We start from the raw sequence: 20,941 nt of genomic DNA, 5'->3' as shown, positions 1-20,941 counted from the left end.
ACTCTGCATAGCATGTAGCCAGCAAAGATATATATACATACATACATACATATATATATATATATGGCCCATGGGATGGTCTACTTACATATATATTGCCAAACATGTGTATGTCCTAAAACGCTAAAGTAACAACTGAGGTTATTTTTTTAAAGCTATGAATTACCAATCACAGAAACTAGATAGGAATTAATATATTTCCTAAGTATCTGAAACCTGATAAACATCAGATTTGATTATGCCAATGAATCAATAATGATGGATTATGATCTGTTCAAAGGAGAGATTAAAGACTATAATTTTTTACTGCCTGGCTTTAGTACTATCTGATGGACTTTTTTTTAAAGTGGTAGAACTATATTTTTCCAGAAGTTCATTTGAATCACAGAAGTTTATGGTAATCTTTTTTAAAGAACTAAATAGTTAAGAGTTGTACAATTTTATTCTGTTAAAAGTTAATGAACTGTGCATATATAAAATGTGTATTTTGTGCGACTATTCTTCATATATGAGGAGTGCTTAGTTTGTTAATACTTGTTCTTATCAACATCAGAATATAAAGGTTATTTTAAGCTTTTAATGTACACCTTACCTGACAAATACTTCACTTTTGCTATTAGAAAGACAGCCTGCAGAAGACCAGGAACGGTTCTGACTATAGTCTCCAGGATTGAGGTACAACGTCTGAGAAGTGGAGAAAGAGGCTGCCCAGGACTTGCAGGCTAAACAAAACAAATCAGCAAGTCATTTTTATAAGTTTTTAACAGTATTAGGCTAAAAATAAACACATTATTAATTGTAATGTGAAGAGCAAAACCTACATGCTTTTCTAAAACTTCTCTTATTCTATTTATTGTCCAATATCTCACTATGACTAGATTAATACTAGTTTATTTCCCTGAGATCTATGAACAGACTATATAAATGATGGCTTTTGCTCATCAAAATAATTGTGAAATTACTATACAGCTACTAATTTGATAACATATGAAAGGAGCATTTATGTTCAAAAGCTTTATTAAGGAAACACACCTGTTCAAAGGAATAATGAGAGGCAGAGTTTCTTGCTGGAACTGAGAGTCAAGGGAATGTGAGTTCTAATTCTAAACCTGTCTTGGGATTTTATTCAATTCAATAACCTGCACCACCCTCGAGAATACCGCAAAGTCAGTTTTTAGAGAATTCAGATTTTGTCACCGTAGTAAAAATCCAATGGCAGAACACAGGCATGCACACTACACCGATGTCTCATATCCCCCACTTTTCTGTCTGACGTGTTTAGGCCCTCAATTTCTCTTTTTACTAATAATGAATTTAATAACTAAAGTAGTACTAGACCACTTGTTTATTCTTTTAATGGCTATCTACTCAATCTTTATCCAGCAGTTATCCACTCACAACTTAGAAATGTGATATTAGATTTTAGATATTCCACGTTTACTCTCCTGCTTTACCTTACTAATGCTCCTTCCTTTATCTGAAGGACGATCCTCCCATCCCCGTAACCTTACGCTCCACACTCACAGATTTGTAACTGAAGCACAGCCTCTTACTGACAACTGACCCTACAAGGAGCCACTGTTACTAACAAGAAAAATGTGGTATCTTCAATGTTGAGGCACCAAAAAATCTGTGCTCAAAAGAATTTTCAGAACACAACTATTGGTGCCTAGAATACTTCAACTTCTTGAAATTTCTAAAGCACTTATCTAGGTAATAAATTTTTTTTTAGCATTCTTTGTCTTATTAGTCCTACAGTAGTTTCATATTTAGTTTTGCGTCTTTTATAGGGCTAAAGGTCCTTATGTGTCTTAAAGATGAGACTTTTAAAACTTTACACGGTAATGGATATAGTGTATATTCTTAAAATATATTTACTTTTTCAGTGCAATTGAAAATAATGAAAGCACAGGTAACAGGGTGAGGTTCTGATGTCATCTGCCCCTTGCTAAAAATTACTAATTGAAAACAACCATCATTTTTCCTCTAATTTCAGAACGAATCATAGTAAAAAATCCAGGGCTTATAAAGACAATCTCTAAGATATCTGCTTGATTTTTTTAAAAAAAAAGTATGTACATGTATATGTAAAAGGGCCAAAGTAACAGAAACAGAGCTGGAGAGACAAGTCTGCCTTTCTGATATTTCCCCAGGAAAACAGCATTGTAATGCTAATTAGATTCTATCATGCTGATGAAGGTTACATTATGGAAGAACAGAATGACTGTGCACTCGGAGAAGGCAATGGCACCCTACTCCAGTACTCTTGCCTGGAAAATCCCATGGACAGAGGAGCCTGGTGGGCCCAGTCCATGGGGTCGCTAAGAGTCGGACACGACTGAGCGACTTCCCTTTCACTTTTCACTTTCACGTATTGGAGAAATGGGGTTGCACAGAGTCGGACACGACTGAAGCGACTTAGCAGCAGCAGCAGCAGTGCACTAGGGACCCAACTACAATTTAACAGATTATTTTTTGCTCCTTTTACAGTTTACCCTCAGTCCAGCTGCCAGAAGAAGCCTTTTAAAATGCTGAACTGGATCATGTGGGAAACGCTCTGGTGGCTCCCCACTGTTCTCAGAACTGAAGTCAGAGAAATCACCACCAATTCAGTTTCCTATGCTGAGACCTACGGTGGCCACTCCCTGCCTCCTCGCTCGGTCCCAGCCGCCCTCCTCTCCTTTGTCCCTTTGGGCCACTGCACAATGGCTCCTTTTGCCTGAAACACTCTATACTATATTCCCACGTGACCTTGAAGTTTTTTTCCAAATTTTACCATCATAATGAGGCCTACCTAGACCACCTTATCTAAAATTACTACCCCCTTTCACCCTGTTTTGTTATTTTCTCCTGTAATCTCCTAATATACTGCATAATAGATTGATTGTATTAAGTTTCCTCCTGCTAGTATTCATGTATTAAGAAGGCAAGGAATATTGTTTGCTTTTACACAACTATTTCCCCAACTCTGAACAGTCCACTGGGAACCCAACAAGCATTTGTTGGATGAATTCTAAATACTGCATGGGTACTGAAAAATGCTTTCCAACTCATGAGCAACTGAAAGCAGATCATGACTGGAGAAACTGAGATCAATCCCAAGTGCAATTCCAGAGTGGTTAGTTGAAAAAAATTGGTCATGAAAGTCTGGAAAAGGATATGATGACCAATAAAAGGCAGTATGAGCTCCCTAAGGAAAGGTCATTATTCTCATTTCCTTGTTAACACAGTTACTGAAGCTGTAACTTCAGGGAAAAATCAGGGAGAATACTAAAAACTATGCTTTCAGGAATGAAGTATTTGATAGTGCATGCCATGATATCTCTATGTTGAATTGTGAGTTGAGTATAACAAAGTTAAGTCATCTGCTTATTGCTTGTAATAAAAGAGCGCTAATGGATATATGTCAACTTGGAATGAACTCTGTGGTAATACAAGAGGGTTCCATTCTCAGTTCTACTTGGAGCCACATAGGCAGATGATGTTTGACAACAAGTTCAGTTCAGTTCAGTCTCTCAGTCGTGTCTGACTCCTTGCAATCCCATGAATCGTGGCACGCCAGGCCTCCCTGTCCATCACCAACTCCCGGAGTTCACTCAGACTCACATCCATCGAGTCAGTGATGCCATCCAGCCATCTCATCCTCTGTCGTCCCCTTCTCCTCCTGCCCCCAATCCCTCCCAGCATCAGAGTCTTTTCCAATGAGTCAACTCTTCACATGAGGTGGCCAAAGTACTGGAGTTTCAGCTTTAGCATCATTCCTTCCAAAGAAATCCCAGGGCTGATCTCCTTCAGAATGGACTGGTTGGATCTCCTTGCAGTCCAAGGGAATCTCAAGAGTCTTCTCCAACACCACAGTTCAAAAGCATCAATTCTTTGGCGCTCAGCTTTCTTCACAGTCCAACTCTCACATCCATACATGACCACAGGAAAAACATAGCCTTGACTAGACGGACCTTTGTTGGCAAAGTAATGTCTCTGCTTTTGAATATGCTATCTAGGTTGGTCATAACTTTCCTTCCAAGGAGTAAGCGTCTTTTAATTTCATGGCTGCAGTCACCATCTGCAGTGATTTTGGAGCCCAGAAAAATAAAGTCTGACACTGTTTTCACTGTTTCCCCATCTATTTCCCATGATGTGATGGGACCGGATGCCATGATCTTCGTTTTCTGAATGTTGAGCTTTAAGCCAGCTTTTTAACTCTCCTCTTTCACTTTCATCAAGAGGCTCTTTAGTTGCTCTTCACTTTCTGCCATAAGGGTGGTGTCATCTGAATATCTGAGGTTATTGATATTTCTCCTGGAAATCTTGATTCCAGCTTGTGCTTCTTCCAGCCCAGCGTTTCTCATGATGTACTCTGCATAGAAGTTAAATAAGCAGGGTGACAATATACAGCCTTGATGTACTCCTTTTCTTATTTGGAACCAGTCTATTGTTCCATGTCCAGTTCTAACTGTTGTTTCCTGACCTGCATATAGGTTTCTCAAGAGGCAACAAAGATCCATATAAAACAGATGACAGTTAGGACCCCAAAAGATACAATAATCTGAAATTATGGGATAAGTATGAAGAGATAAAATTTCATAGGGACAAATGTAGCAAACTGAAATGGACTGGAATGGGTAAATTTAACTCAGATGACCATTGTATCTACTACTGAGGGCAGGAATCCCTCAGAAGAAATGGAGTAGCCATCATGGTCAACAAGAGAGTCCAAAATACAGAACTTGGATGCAATCTCAAAAACGACAGAATGATCTCTGTTCGTTTCCAAGGCAAACCATTCAATATCACAGTAATCCAAGTCTATGCCCCAACCAGTAACACTGAAGAAGCTGAAGTTGAATGGTTCTGTGAAGACCTACAAGACCTTTTAGAACTAACACCCAAAAAAAGATGTCCTTTTCATTATAGGGGACTGGAATGCAAAAGTAGGAAATCAAGAAACACCTGGAGTAACAGGCAAATTTGGCCTTGGAATACGGAATGAAGCAGGGCAAAGACTAATAGAGTTTTGCCAAGAAAATGCACTGGTCATAACAAACACCCTCTTCCAACAACACAAGAGAAGACTCTATACATGGACATGACCAGATGGTCAACACCGAAATCAGATTGATTATATTCTTTGCAGCCAAAGATGGAGAAGCTCTATACAGTCAGCAAAAACAAGACCAGGAGCTGACTGTGGCTCAGACCATGAACTCCTTATTGCCAAATTCAGACTGAAATTGAAGAAAGTAGGGAAAACCACTAGACCATTCAGGTATGACCTAAATCAAATCCCTTATGATTATACAGTGGAAGTGAGAAATACATTTAAGGGCCTAGATCTGATAGAGTGCCTGATGAACTATGGATGGAGGTTCGTGACATTGTACAGGAGACAGGGATCAAGAACATCCCCATGGAAAAGAAATGCAAAAAAAGCAAAATGGCTATCTGGGGAGGCCTTACAAATAGCTGCGAAAAGAAGAGAAGCAAAAAGCTAAGGAAAAAAGGAAAGATATAAACATCTGAATGTAGAGTTCCAAAGAATAGCAAGAAGAGATAAGAAAGCCTACTTCAGCGATCAATGCAAAGAAATAGAGAAAAACAACAGAATGGGAAAGACTAGAGATCTCTTCAAGAAAATCAGAGATACCAAAGGAACATTTCATGCAAAGATGGGCTCGATAAAGGACAGAAATCGTATGGACCTAACAGAAGCAGAAGATATTAAGAAGAGATGGCAAGAATACACAGAAGAACTGTACAAAAAAGATCTTCACGATCCAGATAATCACGATGGTGTGATCACTGACCTAGAGCCAGACATCCTGGAATGTGAAGTCAAGTGGGCCTTAGAAAGCATCACTATGAACAAAGCTAGTGGAGGTGATAGAATTCCAATTGAGCTATTCCAAATCCTGAAAAATGATGCTGTGCAAGTGTTGCACTCAATATGCCAGCAAAGTTGGAAAACTCAGCAGTGGCCACAGGACTGGAAAAGGTCAGTTTTCATTCCAATCCCAAAGAAAGGCAATGCCAAAGAATGCTCAAACTACCGCACAATTGCACTCATCTCACACACTAGTAAAGTAATGCTCAAAATTCTCCAAGCCAGGCTTCAGCAATATGTGAACCATGAACTTCCTGATGTTCAAGGTGGTTTTAGAAGAGGCAGAGGAACCAGAGATCAAATGGCCAACATCTGCTGGATCATGGAAAAAGCAAGAGAGTTCCAGAAAAACATCCATTTCTGCTTTATTGACTATGCCAAAGCCTTTGACTGTGTGGATCACAATAAACTATGGAAAATTCTTCAAGACATGGGAATACCAGACCACCTGACCTGCCTCTTGAGAAATTTGTATGCAGGTCAGGAAGCAACAGTTAGAACTGGACATGGAACAACAGACTGGTTCCAAAAAGAAAAAGGAGTACCTCAAGGCTGTATATTGTCACCCTGCTTATTTAACTTATATGCAGAGTACATCATGAGAAACGCTGGACTGGAAGAAACACTAGCTGGAATCAAGATTGCCGGGAGAAATATCAATAACCTCAGATATGCAGATGACACCACCCTTATGGCAGAAAGTGAAGAGGAACTAAAAAGCCTCTTGATGAAAGTGAAAGTGGAGAGTGAAAAAGTTGACTTAAAGCTCAACATTCAGAAAACGAAGATCATGGCATCCAGTCCCATCACGTCATGGGAAATAGATGGGGAAACAGTGGAAACAGTGTCAGACTTTATTTTTTGGGGCTCCAAAATCACTGCAGATGGTGACTGCAGCCATGAAATTAAAAGATGCTTACTCCTTGGAAGGAAAGTTATGACCAACCTAGATAGCATATTGAAAAGCAGAGACATTACTTTGCCAACAAAGGTCCGTCTAGTCAAGGCTATGTTTTTCCTGTGGTCATGTATGGATGTGAGAGTTGGACTGTGAAGAAGGCTGAGCGCCGAAGAATTGATGCTTTTGAACTGTGGTGTTGGAGAAGACTCTTGGGAGTCCCTTGGACTGCAAGGAGATCCAACCAGTCCATTCTGAAGGAGATCAGCCCTGGGATTTCTTTGGAAGGAATGATGCTAAAGCTGAAACTCCAGTACTTTGGCCACCTCATGTGAAGAGTTGACTCATTGGAAAAGACTCTGATGCTGGGAGGGATTGGGGGCAGGAGGAGAAGGGGACGACAGAGGATGAGATGGCTGGATGGCATCACTGACTCGATGGATGTGAGTCTGAGTGAACTCCGGGAGTTGGTATTGGACAGGGAGGCCTGGCGTGCTGCGATTCATGGGGTCGCAAAGAGTCGTACACAACTGAGTGACTGATCTGATCTGACACTTATGTCCAAAGTTACAGTGATTAACAGGTCTAAGGACTCTGGTTAACTGTTAAATCTACAGGGGTCGATAATGTAATGTGATTCACAAAAAAGAAACTGATGGATATCCAGAATTAGGAAGCAAAGAATCTGATCTAAATTTTTCAGGCCAAATCCATATTTGGACCAGTGAGCTTAATCAGGCACTGATAAAATGAAGAATATCCTCAGGCTCACAACCAGGGATCTCAAACTATGTCATAAAAAAAGAAATGGTTGGAAACCTGCAATTGTTCAAAACAGGAAAATTAATTTCCAACATCTGCAGGTCTGTTCTATGAATGAGGAATACACTAAGTAACTGGACTTGCTCCATGTCACTGCAGAGAACAAAAGGAGGACCAGTAAATAGCTGAGTTTTTTTAACACAAAGCAAAATCTGACTTAACACAGGAAATACAGTCTAATAATCATAGTTACAAATAAGAACTGGCGGATTCATTTTGATATTTGGCAAAACTAATACAATTATGTAAAGTTTAAAAATAAAATAAAATTAGAGAAAAAAAAAAAAAAAAAGAACTTTATCTTTGAGTGAATCCAAAGATGGGATGGACACTTAATGAGGATATTATGGAGTAGAATAAGGTGGGTGCCTAAATTAAAGGACTTTTAATAGTTTAAATTCAAGATTTTAAGATTTTATGAATTACAAATGAACATTTGTAAACCAAAACATTAGTTGATAGTTATTATTACTGTAAATATTTTCATTAAAAACTATTTCAACTAATATAGATAGAAATACTTTCATTTTATAGTCTAATCTGTAGAACATAATTAGTACCTTTTATAAAACATCATGTAAATGCATCTTTGAAAATAAGTCCCAGAAATACACACCTGCATTGGACAGAAATTCAGATATTCTGTAATAATTTCTAGCAAGAAATCAGGATTTAACTTCTCAAAATACTGTATGCCAAGAGGTAAGTCCTCCAACTGTGAAAAATGAGTGTCCAGGACATCATTTAACAAATTAATAACCTCTTCTTGTCGTTTATTTTTCCTCATAGCGAGAACTGCATGTAAATAGGTTAATTCCTGGAAAATAAGTAGTTTTCATAAATTACTCCATACAGTTATAAAGCCATTTATTTCTACTTAGATTTCAAATGTATACAAAGAGATATTTATAGGCACTATTTGTTCAAACTTAAATATTAGTTTACTTGGATTTTTAACATCATGTGGAAAATTAATAAATGTAACTACATATTAAAATTAGTACATTACTCCTCTAATCCCATTGTTAAATTTTTAAACATTTAAAATTTCATATTTTATAAGTAGTTACAATCTTCCCTGATAAAATAAAATACTATACCGCCGATTTTCCAAAAGACTGCTGAACTTCACTAAGGAATTCTAGATGCTGATCTGCATCCTGTAGTTGCCCTTCTATTAATTGACACTGGATAAATCCTAAAAAGGAAACAGACGAAAATGGGAAAAATCCACATCATTTCAGGCAAGTACATCTCAAGTTAACACAAACGATATTAAACAAGGTTTTTTTTTTTTTTCGGCCATAATACAAAGTTTTAGATTAAAAAAAGAAAAAGAGTAAAAGGAAATGGGTAGCTTTGTACCCACATAAAATCAGTTACTAAGGAATTCTTAATTTATGGGAATTATCTCATAAAAATCTATTACCTGCAGATAGTTTCTAAGAAACAAAAATTCTATTTTTAATGGTACATGATTTTTTTCTGCTGTAGATAGTAGAGAACTGTTTAATTTTAGAAAACTACAAGATATGTCTTTTCTTCTTTAAAGGCAGGTGTTAAAACCAATCGTTGTTTGCCTCTGTATGAGGAACGCTCATAGATGCAGCTGCCATACCAACGAGAGCAGGGACACTGGTCTCGTCTAGTGTCATGGCGGTCTTGTACCACTTCAAGGCCTCTTTCACTTTCCCGTGTAAAATCATTTGGTATCCAAGCTCTGTAGCAAATTCTGACAGCTGAGGATTTAAATTAAAAGCTCTTTCTAGTAATGTTTGGGTTTTCTGAAGAATGAGTTGACTACGTCCACACTAAAAAGAAAAAAAAATTAAGTTAAACTAAAACAAGTCTACGAAGATGGAAGAATTTGTTTTTTCTAAATGTACATATGAATAATTTGCATTTCACAGATGAAAAATATAGGAAAAAAATTAGAAGAATAATAAATCTACTGTATTTACTATCTAGATAGTGCATCAACAGTTTATATCCTATCAGAACTTAAACATACTAATGAGTAGTGCTTTTAAAAAACAGCTCTCTTGAAAAATGTATTGCTTCTATGCTACTCCACAAGCATATTTTTTATAACTCGCTTTTTAAACTGTCTCATGACTGTCTTATAATTAGAGAAGAAAATCATTATTTAAGGTTTTATATATATTTACATATGTGTGTGTGTAGATATAGCATAATATAGAGAGATGTATATATTTTATTGAACTTTTATTGCATTGAAAACTAGGATAAGAATCTGATTTACCCTTAAAGACAAGTGTGCCACTAGTGAGAACCACGCCTTATAATCTTCTTGAAAAAACGTCTTCAAAAATATTTCAGGAAATGGCAATGTTGTCAGAATTAAGTATATACTTTTTGAACATCATTACTTTGAAGAGTTGTTACTTACTAAATTGTTTGATTTGCTGTAAACTAGTAACAATCATATGTCTGCAGTAGGTAAATAAAAAAATGTTAATATTCCCCACTAACTCAAATTTCTGTAATGGGGAGCAGTTCCCCTAAATTTCACATGATCTGACAACCTTTGTTTTTAATTAGGAGAATTCAGTTTATTCATGTCATTTAACAATAATAAACTTAATTATTTTCTTTCAACTTTATTTTAATAATTATTTTACTCAGTCTGCCCTTTTCCTTATTTTTTTCTAGCATAGTTTCAATCCTCTCGTTTCTTGTATTGGTTTTAAGATTCTGCTATATTTATCTATTCCATTTCCAATTACCTCTTTATGGGTGCTTGTCATAAAAATAATTTCTTTACTATTACAAAAAGTAAGACAGAAACCATTTCCTCAACCCTAATATTCCATTACTTATTTTAAAATATTTAAAAAACAGTTTTAAAAACATAAAGGAAAGAACAACCTTAGTCATAAATCCTATGCTCTGGTTAAAATAAATCACTTTCCATTTCCTTCGTCTGGAAGGCACTTCCCTATTCTTAAAGGATTCACAAGTGCCACTTCCTCCATGAACCCTCCATGATGGCCTTTTATAGCTGGAAACTGTATCTCCTCTGAACTACCTCCCTTAAGAATGTATCACATATTCATAGGCACATCTATGAATTTTCAAGTATTTTCACTCTAGGCCATATGCTTTTTGGTGCTTCAACATTTGTGACTAATTTTATATTGCCAGCTACGAATAACAGAGCTTTGCTGTACTCTTACAGTTCTGCTGAAGGCTATTGTGATCGTATAAAAAAGTTGAGCATTCTGTGGTTCCACGGCATCCAACGCATTTCCTAAGTTTTCCAGCTGGGTGGCAGCCTAAAACAAAAGTATTCAGTATAATTTTAAAATACATTAAGAATAAAAATAGCATAATACATGACATGTACATTAGTAAATCAGTATTTATATGTTAAAAAAATCTTTGCTTTTATCAATTCCCCTTCTTCCAATGAAATCATATGGTACAAAAAGGTAAAGGATCCTTCCATAAAAAGTGCAATGATTATAAGTAAAAATTGCATTATAAAATGTGCTTCTTTAATAGTTGTTACTGAATAGAAACCTTTGGGTGATATCTAAATATTCAAAGACACCTATAATATCCAGTTAACTATACATGCCAAGCTCCCTCTCCAATAATTTATGACACATGTGAGATATGAATGATAACTTATTTACAAACATTAATATTATATGAGGTCAGTCCTTGGATTACCTACATAGCCTGGATTATATTTAAAATATTTTTGAGACCAAAAAAATCAGATTATTGAAAAATAATTTCAATGCCTGGAAAATTTACTCCAGATATGCTCCTACTAAGATTCTTCTAGTATTTACTGAAGTACTTACTAAGTACTATCACATTAACCCATTTAACCCTAGGTAAGAGTCTAAATCTATTATCTGTTATAATATTATTGATTTCAGAGTGGATTTTGGCATCCCATAAACCAAAATATATAGTCAATGTGTTCATTACCAGAGAAACGTGTGCCTTATAAGGTTCAATGGGATTTCATCCTAACCCATTTAACTTACGCAAACTCAATAAAATTGTAAAAGTACTATGAATTATATTTTGTATGTTCTCTTCTATAACCAGTACCACTTGTTACATTAATCATATATCATATGACACATGATTTTTACATAGAAACAGCATCTGCTGTAATTAATAATTTTTAAAGCTTTCAAGGGTAATTTTAACTATATGATACTTTTGCTTTACTAGGTGATTTAAGATACCCACCTTTGTTAAGGTATATTTCTAGGACTCAACTAAAAATTGCCATGATATACACTCTAAAAGCACTTCAAGGCTCTTTAGTATGTGCATGTGTGTGTAACTAAACATATATTTAATACAGGAAAGTTATATAGTACAATACAACTTACCTTCTCTATATCCCCCTCCCTACACAAATAGTAAAGGGCCAGCATTCTCAGTGCTTCCAAATTCTGATTATCTTGCAGCATCAACCTGCAAAAAAAATTTCAGTTAATGTTGAAATAAATTATGTATTATTATTTGACAACTTGCAAGGTTGGTTTGCTGGTCTGATTACTCCACGGTTTAAGTAAGTAATTTTCATTAGCAAAATGACATCTCCTTTATAAAAATTATCAATCTCATTATTTAAAACCAAAAGAATCTCTGGATCTTTATCTTAATATGTTTATGAAAGCAAAATGGTTGTCTGAAGAGGCCTTATAAATAGCTGAGGAAAGAAAAGTAAAAGGCAAAAGAGAAAAAGGAAAGATATACCCATTTGAATGCAGAGTTCCAAAGAATAGCAAGGAGAGATAAGAAATAAGTGAACAATGCAAAGAAATAGAGGATAACAATAGAATGGGAAAGACTAGAGACCTCGTCAAGAAAATTAGAGATACCAAAGGAACATTTCATGCAAAGATGGGCACAATAAAGGACAGAAACAGTATGGACCTAACAGAAGCAAAAGATATTAGAAGAGGTGGCAAGAATACACAGAAGAGCTATGCAAAAAAACATCTTAATGACACAGATAACCACAATGGTGTGATCACTCACCTAGAGCCAGACATCTTGGAGTGTGAAGTCAAGTGGGCCTTAGGAAGCATTGCTATGAACAAAGCTAGTGGAGGTAATGGAATTCCAGACGAGCTATTTCAAATCCTAAAAAATTATGCTGTGAAAGTGCTGTACTCAACATGCCAGCAAATCTGGAAAACTCAGCAGTGCCCACAGCACTGGAAAAGGTCACTCCAATCCAATTCCAAGTTTTCATTCCAGTCCCAAAGAAGGGCAATGCCAAAGAATGTCCAAACTACCACACAATTACACTCATTTCACATGCTAGCAAGGTAATGCTGAAAATTATACAAGCTAGGCTTCAACAATATGTGAACCAAGAACTTCCAGATTTTCAAGCTGGATTTAGAAAAGGCAGAGGTACCAGAGATCAAATTGCTAACATCCGTTGGATCATAGAAAAAGCAAGAGAATTCCAAAAGAACATCTACTTCTGCTTCACTGACTATGCTAAAGCCTTTAACTGTGTAGATCACAACAAACTGTGGAAAACTCTTCAAAGAGATGGGAATACCAGATCACCTTACATGCTCCTGAGAATCCTGTATGCAGGTCAAGAAGCAACAGTTAGAACCAGACATGGAACAACAAACTGGTTCTAAATTAGGAAAGGAATATGTCAAGGCTGTATATTGTCACCCTGCTTATTTAACTTATATGCAGAGTACATCATGCAAAATGCCAGACTGGATGAAGCACAAGCTGGAATCAATATTGCCAGGAGAAATATCAATAACCTCAGATATGCAGATGATACCACCCTTACAGCAGAAAGCAAAGAACTCAAGAGCTCTTGATGAAGGTGAAAGAGAAGAGTGAAAAGCTGGCTTAAAACTCAACATTCACATAACTAAGATCATGGCATCTCGTCCCATCACTTCATGGCAAAGAGATGGGGAAACAATGGAAACAGTGAGACTTTCTTTTCTTGGGCTCCAAAATCACTGCAGATGGTGACTGCAGCCATGAAATTAAAAGACGCTTACTCCTTGGAAGAAAAGCTATGACAAACCTAGATAACATATTAAAAAGGAGAGACATTACTTTGCTGACAAAAGTCCATATAGTCAAAGCTATGGTTTTTCCAGTAGTCATATATGAATGTGAGAGTTGGACCATAAAGAAGGCTGAGCATTGAAGAACTGATGGAACTGAACAAACGGGGTAACACATTAGGTTTCTTATCATGCATGGCATGCTATGTTATTAGCTGCAGCTTTTCACTCTCCCTGATACATGCTTTCTGCCATGTAACTGAGCAGTTCCTCCTACAAATCCTGGCTTGTACTTCACTGCCCCCAACTACAACTTGGAGCTGTTTCTTGGCCAATAGGATCAGGACAGGAATGGCAGTGCGCCATCCCTGTTTCAGAGGCATTGCATATTTCTGCTTGTCCTCTGCATCTCTGCCATCACAAGGAGAAGGGCTTCCTCTAAAAAGCTGGTGCTATTTGGCTGGAGCCCAGAGAAGACCCTTAGTGCTGACCTGAGTCCAAACTGCAGTGAGGTTTCATGCCCTCTCAGCTGGACATGAAACTTGAAGTGGAGCCCCAGCCACATCTGGACTGGGTCAGTGACCCTAGATGATCCACACCAAAGTAAGAAATGAGCACATATTATCACATGCCCTGAGAAGTGTGGTTGTTTGCTGCACATCAGTAGCTGCCTAAAGATACTACTAATTTGGGATTAAAGAAATTCTCCCCAATAATCTATAGGTTTCATGCAATTCAACCCAACATCTTATAAGGTTTTTGCATTTTTTTTTAAACAAGCTATTCTGATAGTCAATTGCAAAAGGCCAAGAAAATCATCAGAAAGAAACATGATGGAGAACTTCTTAAAAGATGTCAAAGTCCATTAGAAGTATAGGAACGGATAGATTTCATTAATAAGAAAAAAAGTGAATATACAGTGAATATACAGGGGGAAAAAACAGCTTTTAGCATTAAAAAAAATGCTCAATTGCAACACAAACAAGGAAGTAAAAATAAAAGTAAGGTACCATTCTTATCCTACCAGATTGTTTTTTTAAAAAACAAAACAAAAAACCTCACATTGACAATAGCCAAAATTCCTGAGGATAGGGGAGGGGACATTCAATAGACTAATGATGAGAATATAAATACTGCTTGCTGTCACACTGGCCACAGCTACCTGCAGAGATGGCTGGGAGACTGGGTAGCCCAGAGCCCAAGCAGATAAGGCGAGAGTGATTTTGAGGAGAGAGGGCAATCCCTGCCTCAAATGTACACATTTGACATTGGATAAATACTACTGAGTTGTGAGAAACTATACTATATAACAAGTCTGTTTATCATTTTTTAAATGCCCCAAGATACATATATATATATATTGCACAGTATTATATAGATACTTCCAACACCCAGCCCACAAACAGTGCCTAGGAAAAAAATCTGAAAAGTATAAACATCAGAAACTTATTTATGTACAAACTGTGGCCTCCAAATACCACTTCTCAGTAAAAGGAGTTAGACTGCCTTGTACAATGGCCGATACCTATAATGGGTCAGTAAATATATAAAATAACCCTGGTTTATCTTGCCATATGCAACAGTACGGACACTACAAAAGACTTTTGGATCATGTCATAAGGACTTGAAGAAGCTACTAATGACCAAAGACAAGTCAACCTGAGCAACTATAATAACCAAAATGGTTAGAAACACTCAAAGTTTAATCCATATCACATAAACAAACAAACCCAAATCCTTAATCACCACTGGAGAATGCTAGGTATGCAAGGGGCCTTTTTTACTTCTTTCTGAAACCTGGGAATAAGGTCAAAGACTCAAGCATTTATCCAATTTTTCCTATATGAACTGTAACATTAGATAACGAACCAGCAGAAGTTTTTCTTTACAGGAGTATTCTAACTAAGAAACACAGAAGGAAAGATATAATCTTGCTGCTACTTCTACTGCTAAGTCACTTCAGTTGTGTCCGACTCTGTGCGACCCCATAGACGGGAGCCCACCAGGTTCCCCCATCCCTGGGATTCTCCAGGCAAGAACACTGGAGTGGGTTGCCATTTCCTTCTGCAATGCATGAAAGGGAAGTTGCTCAGTCGTGTCCGACCCTCAGCAACCCCATGGACTGCAGCCTTCTAGGCTCCTCCATCCATGGGATTTTCCAGGCAAGAGTACTGGAGTGGGGAGCCATTGCCTTCAATAATATAATCCTAAACCAAATACCCAAGTATTAAGCATGAATTGCTGCTAGTATCACACAAAAAAGAGGCATGCAGAGATTATGTCTGTTCGACGGAAGAACACATCAAGACTTATTCATTAGCTGTCAGACAAAAACAAGTATTGAATGTGAATCTAACCAAGCCTCTGGATCCGTCAACAATTTATTGGAAAAACTGAGTATAAGCAACAAGTTATATGCTAATATGGCACACAACCAATACAATTCCTATCATGGAATACCTGCTGGATAAAAATCCTGGTTTCATTAACTTAACAGTAAGAAGAAAAAGAAGAGACTACGGGAGAGAAAGAAGGAAAAGCAGAGAGGGAAGAAGAGAGAGGGAACCATCCAAGGCCCTCAGACTTCAGAAGAAAAACTAAACTCTTTACAATGATGAACAAGGCCCTTCCCAGCCTGGCACACCTTCCCCCTCCCACCCTCTGTTCTGAGGTTACCGCCTAGTCACCTTGCTCCTTCCCACCCTTAACCATATGACACGGACTCTTGCCTCAAGGACTTTGCACCTGCATTCCCCTCTGTCTGCAACCTTCTCTGGAATGTCTGCATGCTTGCTCCCTCTGTCAATGGCATCTTCTCAGAGGCCTTCACTGATCAGCTGATAAAATAGAAGCCCTTCCCCCAACTCCCTATTTCACTTTCCAGCTTTACTTTTTCTCCACTGAGCTTATAACTTTGTTAGCACCCTACAGAATTTCTTATTTGTTTACTTATTACATGGTTCTTCTCATTTGAATATAAGCTTCATGAGGTCAGCAATTATTGTCCTTCTGAACCTTAAGAGTGTCTTAGAATAGCTACTCAGGTGTTAATATATATTTATGTAAATCAATAAATTCAGTCCTTAAAAAACAATGGAATGTCAAGATTTTCTTCAATTCTACATTATTTGTAAAAAATCAAGTTGAAAATATCTTACAAGAAAAAAATACACATAGATTTTCTTTTTTCTTGAAATTAAAACCAGACCCAAAGATATTTGTGAGATCTTGTTTTACTTAACCTCTGTGCTGTCTCAACCGTCTGGTCCCAGTCCTGCAAAGCTAGCTGTAGTTTCATTTTCTTTACAAAAGCAGGAAGGAAACTTGGAAAATTCATGATTATCTCGTTCACAGTCTCCAGAGCACCTGAATAATTCTGGCGCATCTCAAGGCATTGTGCCTAATGGGAGAAAAAAGTAAAGAGTGATATCAAAACTGTGATCATATACACTTAGGTTGTCACAGCAGGTGAGGTAGAATTCTATTACTTAAAATTTTCTATATTTTTGCTTTCTGACCTTTCTGTAAGGAATAGTTTTCACTTTTATAATCAGAAAAGTAAGTTCTATTCAAACGAAATTTTGAAACATCACACAGAATCAAAATATTTTATACAATAAGTGATTTTGTTTTAAAATTCACTTGAAATAACAGAAATATAATTATAGGATAAAAATTTTAAAGAACATATCAAAAAGAATGTTTTTATAACAGAAAAAATTACCTTTTAGAATAAAATATTTCCAGGATATCTGTAAGTAGCATCTAAAACTAAGAAATTTTTATCTTTTTAAAAAAATTACTTTCCGCCTCAAGAAAATTTTAGAGATAAACAATATAAATTGCAAAACTATCTCAATATTTTCACTTCTAAGAATTATCTTAAAGACATAACTGGATATTTATGGCAGAATTATTTACAATAGAAAAAGTTAAAGTAACCCCAAATGCCAAAGCCTTTGACTGTGTGGATCACAATAAACTGGAAAATTCTGAAAGAGATGGGAATACCAGACCACCTGACCTGCCTCTTGAGAAACATATATGCAGGTCAGGAAGCAACAGTTAGAACTGGACATGGAACAACAGACTGGTTCCAAATACAAAAAGGAGTACGTCATGGCTGTATATTGTCACCCTGCTTATTTAACTTATATGCAGAGTACGTCATGAGAAACGCTGGGCTGGATGAAGCACAAGCTGGAATCAAGATTGCCAGGAGAAATATCAATAACCTCAGATATGCAGATGACACCACCCTTATGGCAGAAAGTGAAGAGGAACTCAAAAGCCTCTTGATGAAAGTGAAAGAGGAGAGTGAAAAAGTTGGCTTAAAGCTCAACATTCAGAAAACCAAGATCATGGCATCCAGTCCCATCACTTCATGGCAAATAGATGGAGAAACAGTGGCTGACTTTACTTTTGGGGGCTCCAAAATCACTTCAGATGGTGACTGCAGCCATGAAATTAAAAGATTCTTGCTCCTTGGAAGAAAAGTTACGACCAACCTAGACAGCATATTACAAAGCAAAGACATTTTGTCAACATTCCAATTATGTATTTATTTTTCAGTTCATTCAGGCAGAGGCTTCCATTAGTTGAAGTCCAACCAGGAATGATATGAACCAATTATATAGCAAATTTAGTTTCATTTAATATGATATGTTTTCTGAATGTTGAGCTTTAAGGAAACAAAGATCATGGCATCTGGTCCCATCACTTCATGGGAAATAGATGGGGAAACAGTGGAAACAGTATAAGACTTTATTTTTCTGGGCTCCAAAATCACTGCAGATGGTGACTGCAGCCATGAAATTAAAAGATGCTTACTCCTTGGAAGGAAAGTTATGACCAATCTAGACAGCATATTCAAAAGCAGAGACATTACTTTGTCAACAAAGGTCTGTCTAGTCAAGGCTATGGTTTTTCAAATGGTCATGTATAGATGCGAAAGTTGGACTATAAAGAAAGCTGAGCACCGAAGAATTGATGCTTTTGAACGGTGGTGTTGGAGAAGACTCTTGAGAGTCCACTGGACTTCAAGGAGATCCAACCAGTCCATTCTGAAGGAGATCAGTCCTGGGTGTTCACTGGAAGGACTGATGTTGAAGCTGAAACTCCAATACTTTGGCCACCTGATGCAAAGAGCTGACTCACTTGAAAAGACCCTGATGCTGGGAAAGATTGAGGACAGGAGGAGAAGGGGACGACAGAGGATAAGATGGTTGGATGGGATCACCGACTCAATGGACATGGGTTTGGGTGGACTCCAGGAGTTGGTGATGGACAGGGAGGCCTGACGTGCTGCAGTTCATGGGGTCACAAAGAGTCGGACACGACTGAGCGACTGAACTGAACTGAACCCAAAACGGCCACGTAGCATTAAATGACAGCATATTCATTTAATAAGATTTCAGGTGCCATTAAAGGTCATTATGTTAATTTGTAGATCTATACTTATGAAACAGAGATGTAATTTACAATATAATAAATTTACCTGGTTATCTCCAATGCTGATATTTATTTTTAATTCAGATATTACTGTATGCTAAAATTTTTCTACAATGTACATGTAATTACTTTCATGGTCAGAAAATATAAATCTACAAATTAGTATGTGCTTTAAGAACAGATGATGGGGCCTAACACGTTTTTTAAAACGTGTTACTGAATCCCCTTCAGGAGTAAATTTAGTCCTAGAATATCTCAGTTCAAAATGAGCATCTGCCTCAACAGATGCACAGTGTAACTGCAATACATTCCTGAAATCAGTTTGAGATTATATTCCCACAGAATTAAAGGAAAAGTGTGAGAACCATCCAATGATGCCACTGACTGCGTCAAAATAAATTATTTAAACTTCTCAACGGCATACAGTAATAGCAAAAAGGAATAAAGATAATTTTAAAAAATATATAGACACCCTTGGAATCTGTCTGAATAGCTGGTAACTTAAAATAACAAAATCATGCCAACAGAGCACATCTAGTACTTCCTTAGACCATTGCCTCCCACGTGAATGCAACATATCATATTCAGATCAGATCAGATCAGTCGCTCAGTCGTGTCCGACTCTTTGCGACCCCATGAATCACAGCACGCCAGGCCTCCCTGTCCATCACCATCTCCTAGAGTTCACTCAGACTCACGTCCATCGAGTCAGTGATGCCATCCAGCCATCTCACCCTCTGTCGTCCCCTTCTCCTCCTGCCCCCAATCCCTCCCAGCATCAGAGTCTTTTCCAACGAGTCAACTCTTTGCATGAGGTGGCCAAAGTACTGGAGTTTCAGCTTTAGCATCATTCCTTCCAAAGAAATCCCAGGGCTGATCTCCTTCAGAATGGACTGGTTGGATCTCCTTGCAGTCCAAGGGACTCTCAGGAGTCTTCTCCAACACCACAGTTCAAAAGCATCAATTCTTCGGCGCTCAGCCTTCTTCACAGTCCAACTCTCACATCCATACATGACCACAAGAAAAACCATAGCCTTGACTAGACGAACCTTTGTTGGCAAAGTAATGTCTCTGCTTTTGAATATGCTATCTAGGTTGGTCATAACTTTCCTTCCAAGGAGTAAGCGTCTTTTAATTTCATGGCTGCAGTCACCATCTGCAGTGATTTTGGAGCCCAGAAAAATAAAGTCTTATACTGTTTCCACTGTTTCCCCATCTATTTCCCATGAAGTGATGGGACCAGATGCCATGATCTTCGTTTCCTTAAAGCTCAACATTCAGAAAACATATCATATTAAATGAAACTAAATTTGCTATATAATTGGTTCATATCATTCCTGGTTGGACTTCAACTAATGGAAGCCTCTGCCTGAATGAACTGAAAAATACATACAAAATTGGAATGAGTTATATCAGAAAAAGAATTTAAACCAGTCTAAAAAGTATTAGAGGAAAAGGGAAAATCCTCCTAAGCTGCTTATATTAACACTTGAAATAGCCCTACCAGAGAAGATTATCTACTAGCTTTGCTTTAAGGACTACAGAGGATGAGAAATGAGACAGAAAAACTTAAAAAAAAAAAAAAACTTGCTATATGTCCATAAGCTCTAGCAGTGCCATTAGGCAAAACCTGAGTCCAATCAGCACGAATTCTAGTTGTCCTGATGACAAGCATCTGAAGAAGCTCACTAGCCCTGGAAATTGACAAGAGCAGTAGCCAAGACACTAATAATCCTCTTTTTCTTTTTTATCCCCTCCCCCAAATCACTAATTTAATAGACTGTTTTCCTAATATAAATTTAGTTTCTTTTTGCTGAAATTAAAAAAAAAAATTTAAGG

General features: G+C 37.2%; 1 protein-coding gene across 1 annotated transcript in view; it reads right to left on the bottom strand.

Moving 5' to 3' along the window:
• The window catches only part of TTC21B (tetratricopeptide repeat domain 21B), a 97,744-nt gene that overhangs the window by 63,626 nt on the left and 13,177 nt on the right, over positions 1 to 20,941 (bottom strand). Inside the window, exons 6-12 of the mRNA XM_027558825.1 lie at positions 16,894 to 17,051; positions 11,981 to 12,065; positions 10,799 to 10,897; positions 9,220 to 9,412; positions 8,702 to 8,799; positions 8,218 to 8,418; positions 593 to 722 (exon numbers count right to left, since the gene is read on the bottom strand). Of these exons, the coding sequence (XP_027414626.1) occupies positions 593 to 722; positions 8,218 to 8,418; positions 8,702 to 8,799; positions 9,220 to 9,412; positions 10,799 to 10,897; positions 11,981 to 12,065; positions 16,894 to 17,051 (964 nt within the window). The remainder of the gene's footprint in view (positions 1 to 592; positions 723 to 8,217; positions 8,419 to 8,701; positions 8,800 to 9,219; positions 9,413 to 10,798; positions 10,898 to 11,980; positions 12,066 to 16,893; positions 17,052 to 20,941) is intronic.

The sequence above is a fragment of the Bos indicus x Bos taurus genome, chromosome 2 (genome assembly GCF_003369695.1).
Source record: "Bos indicus x Bos taurus breed Angus x Brahman F1 hybrid chromosome 2, Bos_hybrid_MaternalHap_v2.0, whole genome shotgun sequence".
NCBI lineage: Eukaryota > Metazoa > Chordata > Mammalia > Artiodactyla > Bovidae > Bos > Bos indicus x Bos taurus.
The sequence above is the reverse complement of the archived record's forward strand: the minus strand, read 5'-3'. Positions and strand labels throughout refer to the sequence as shown.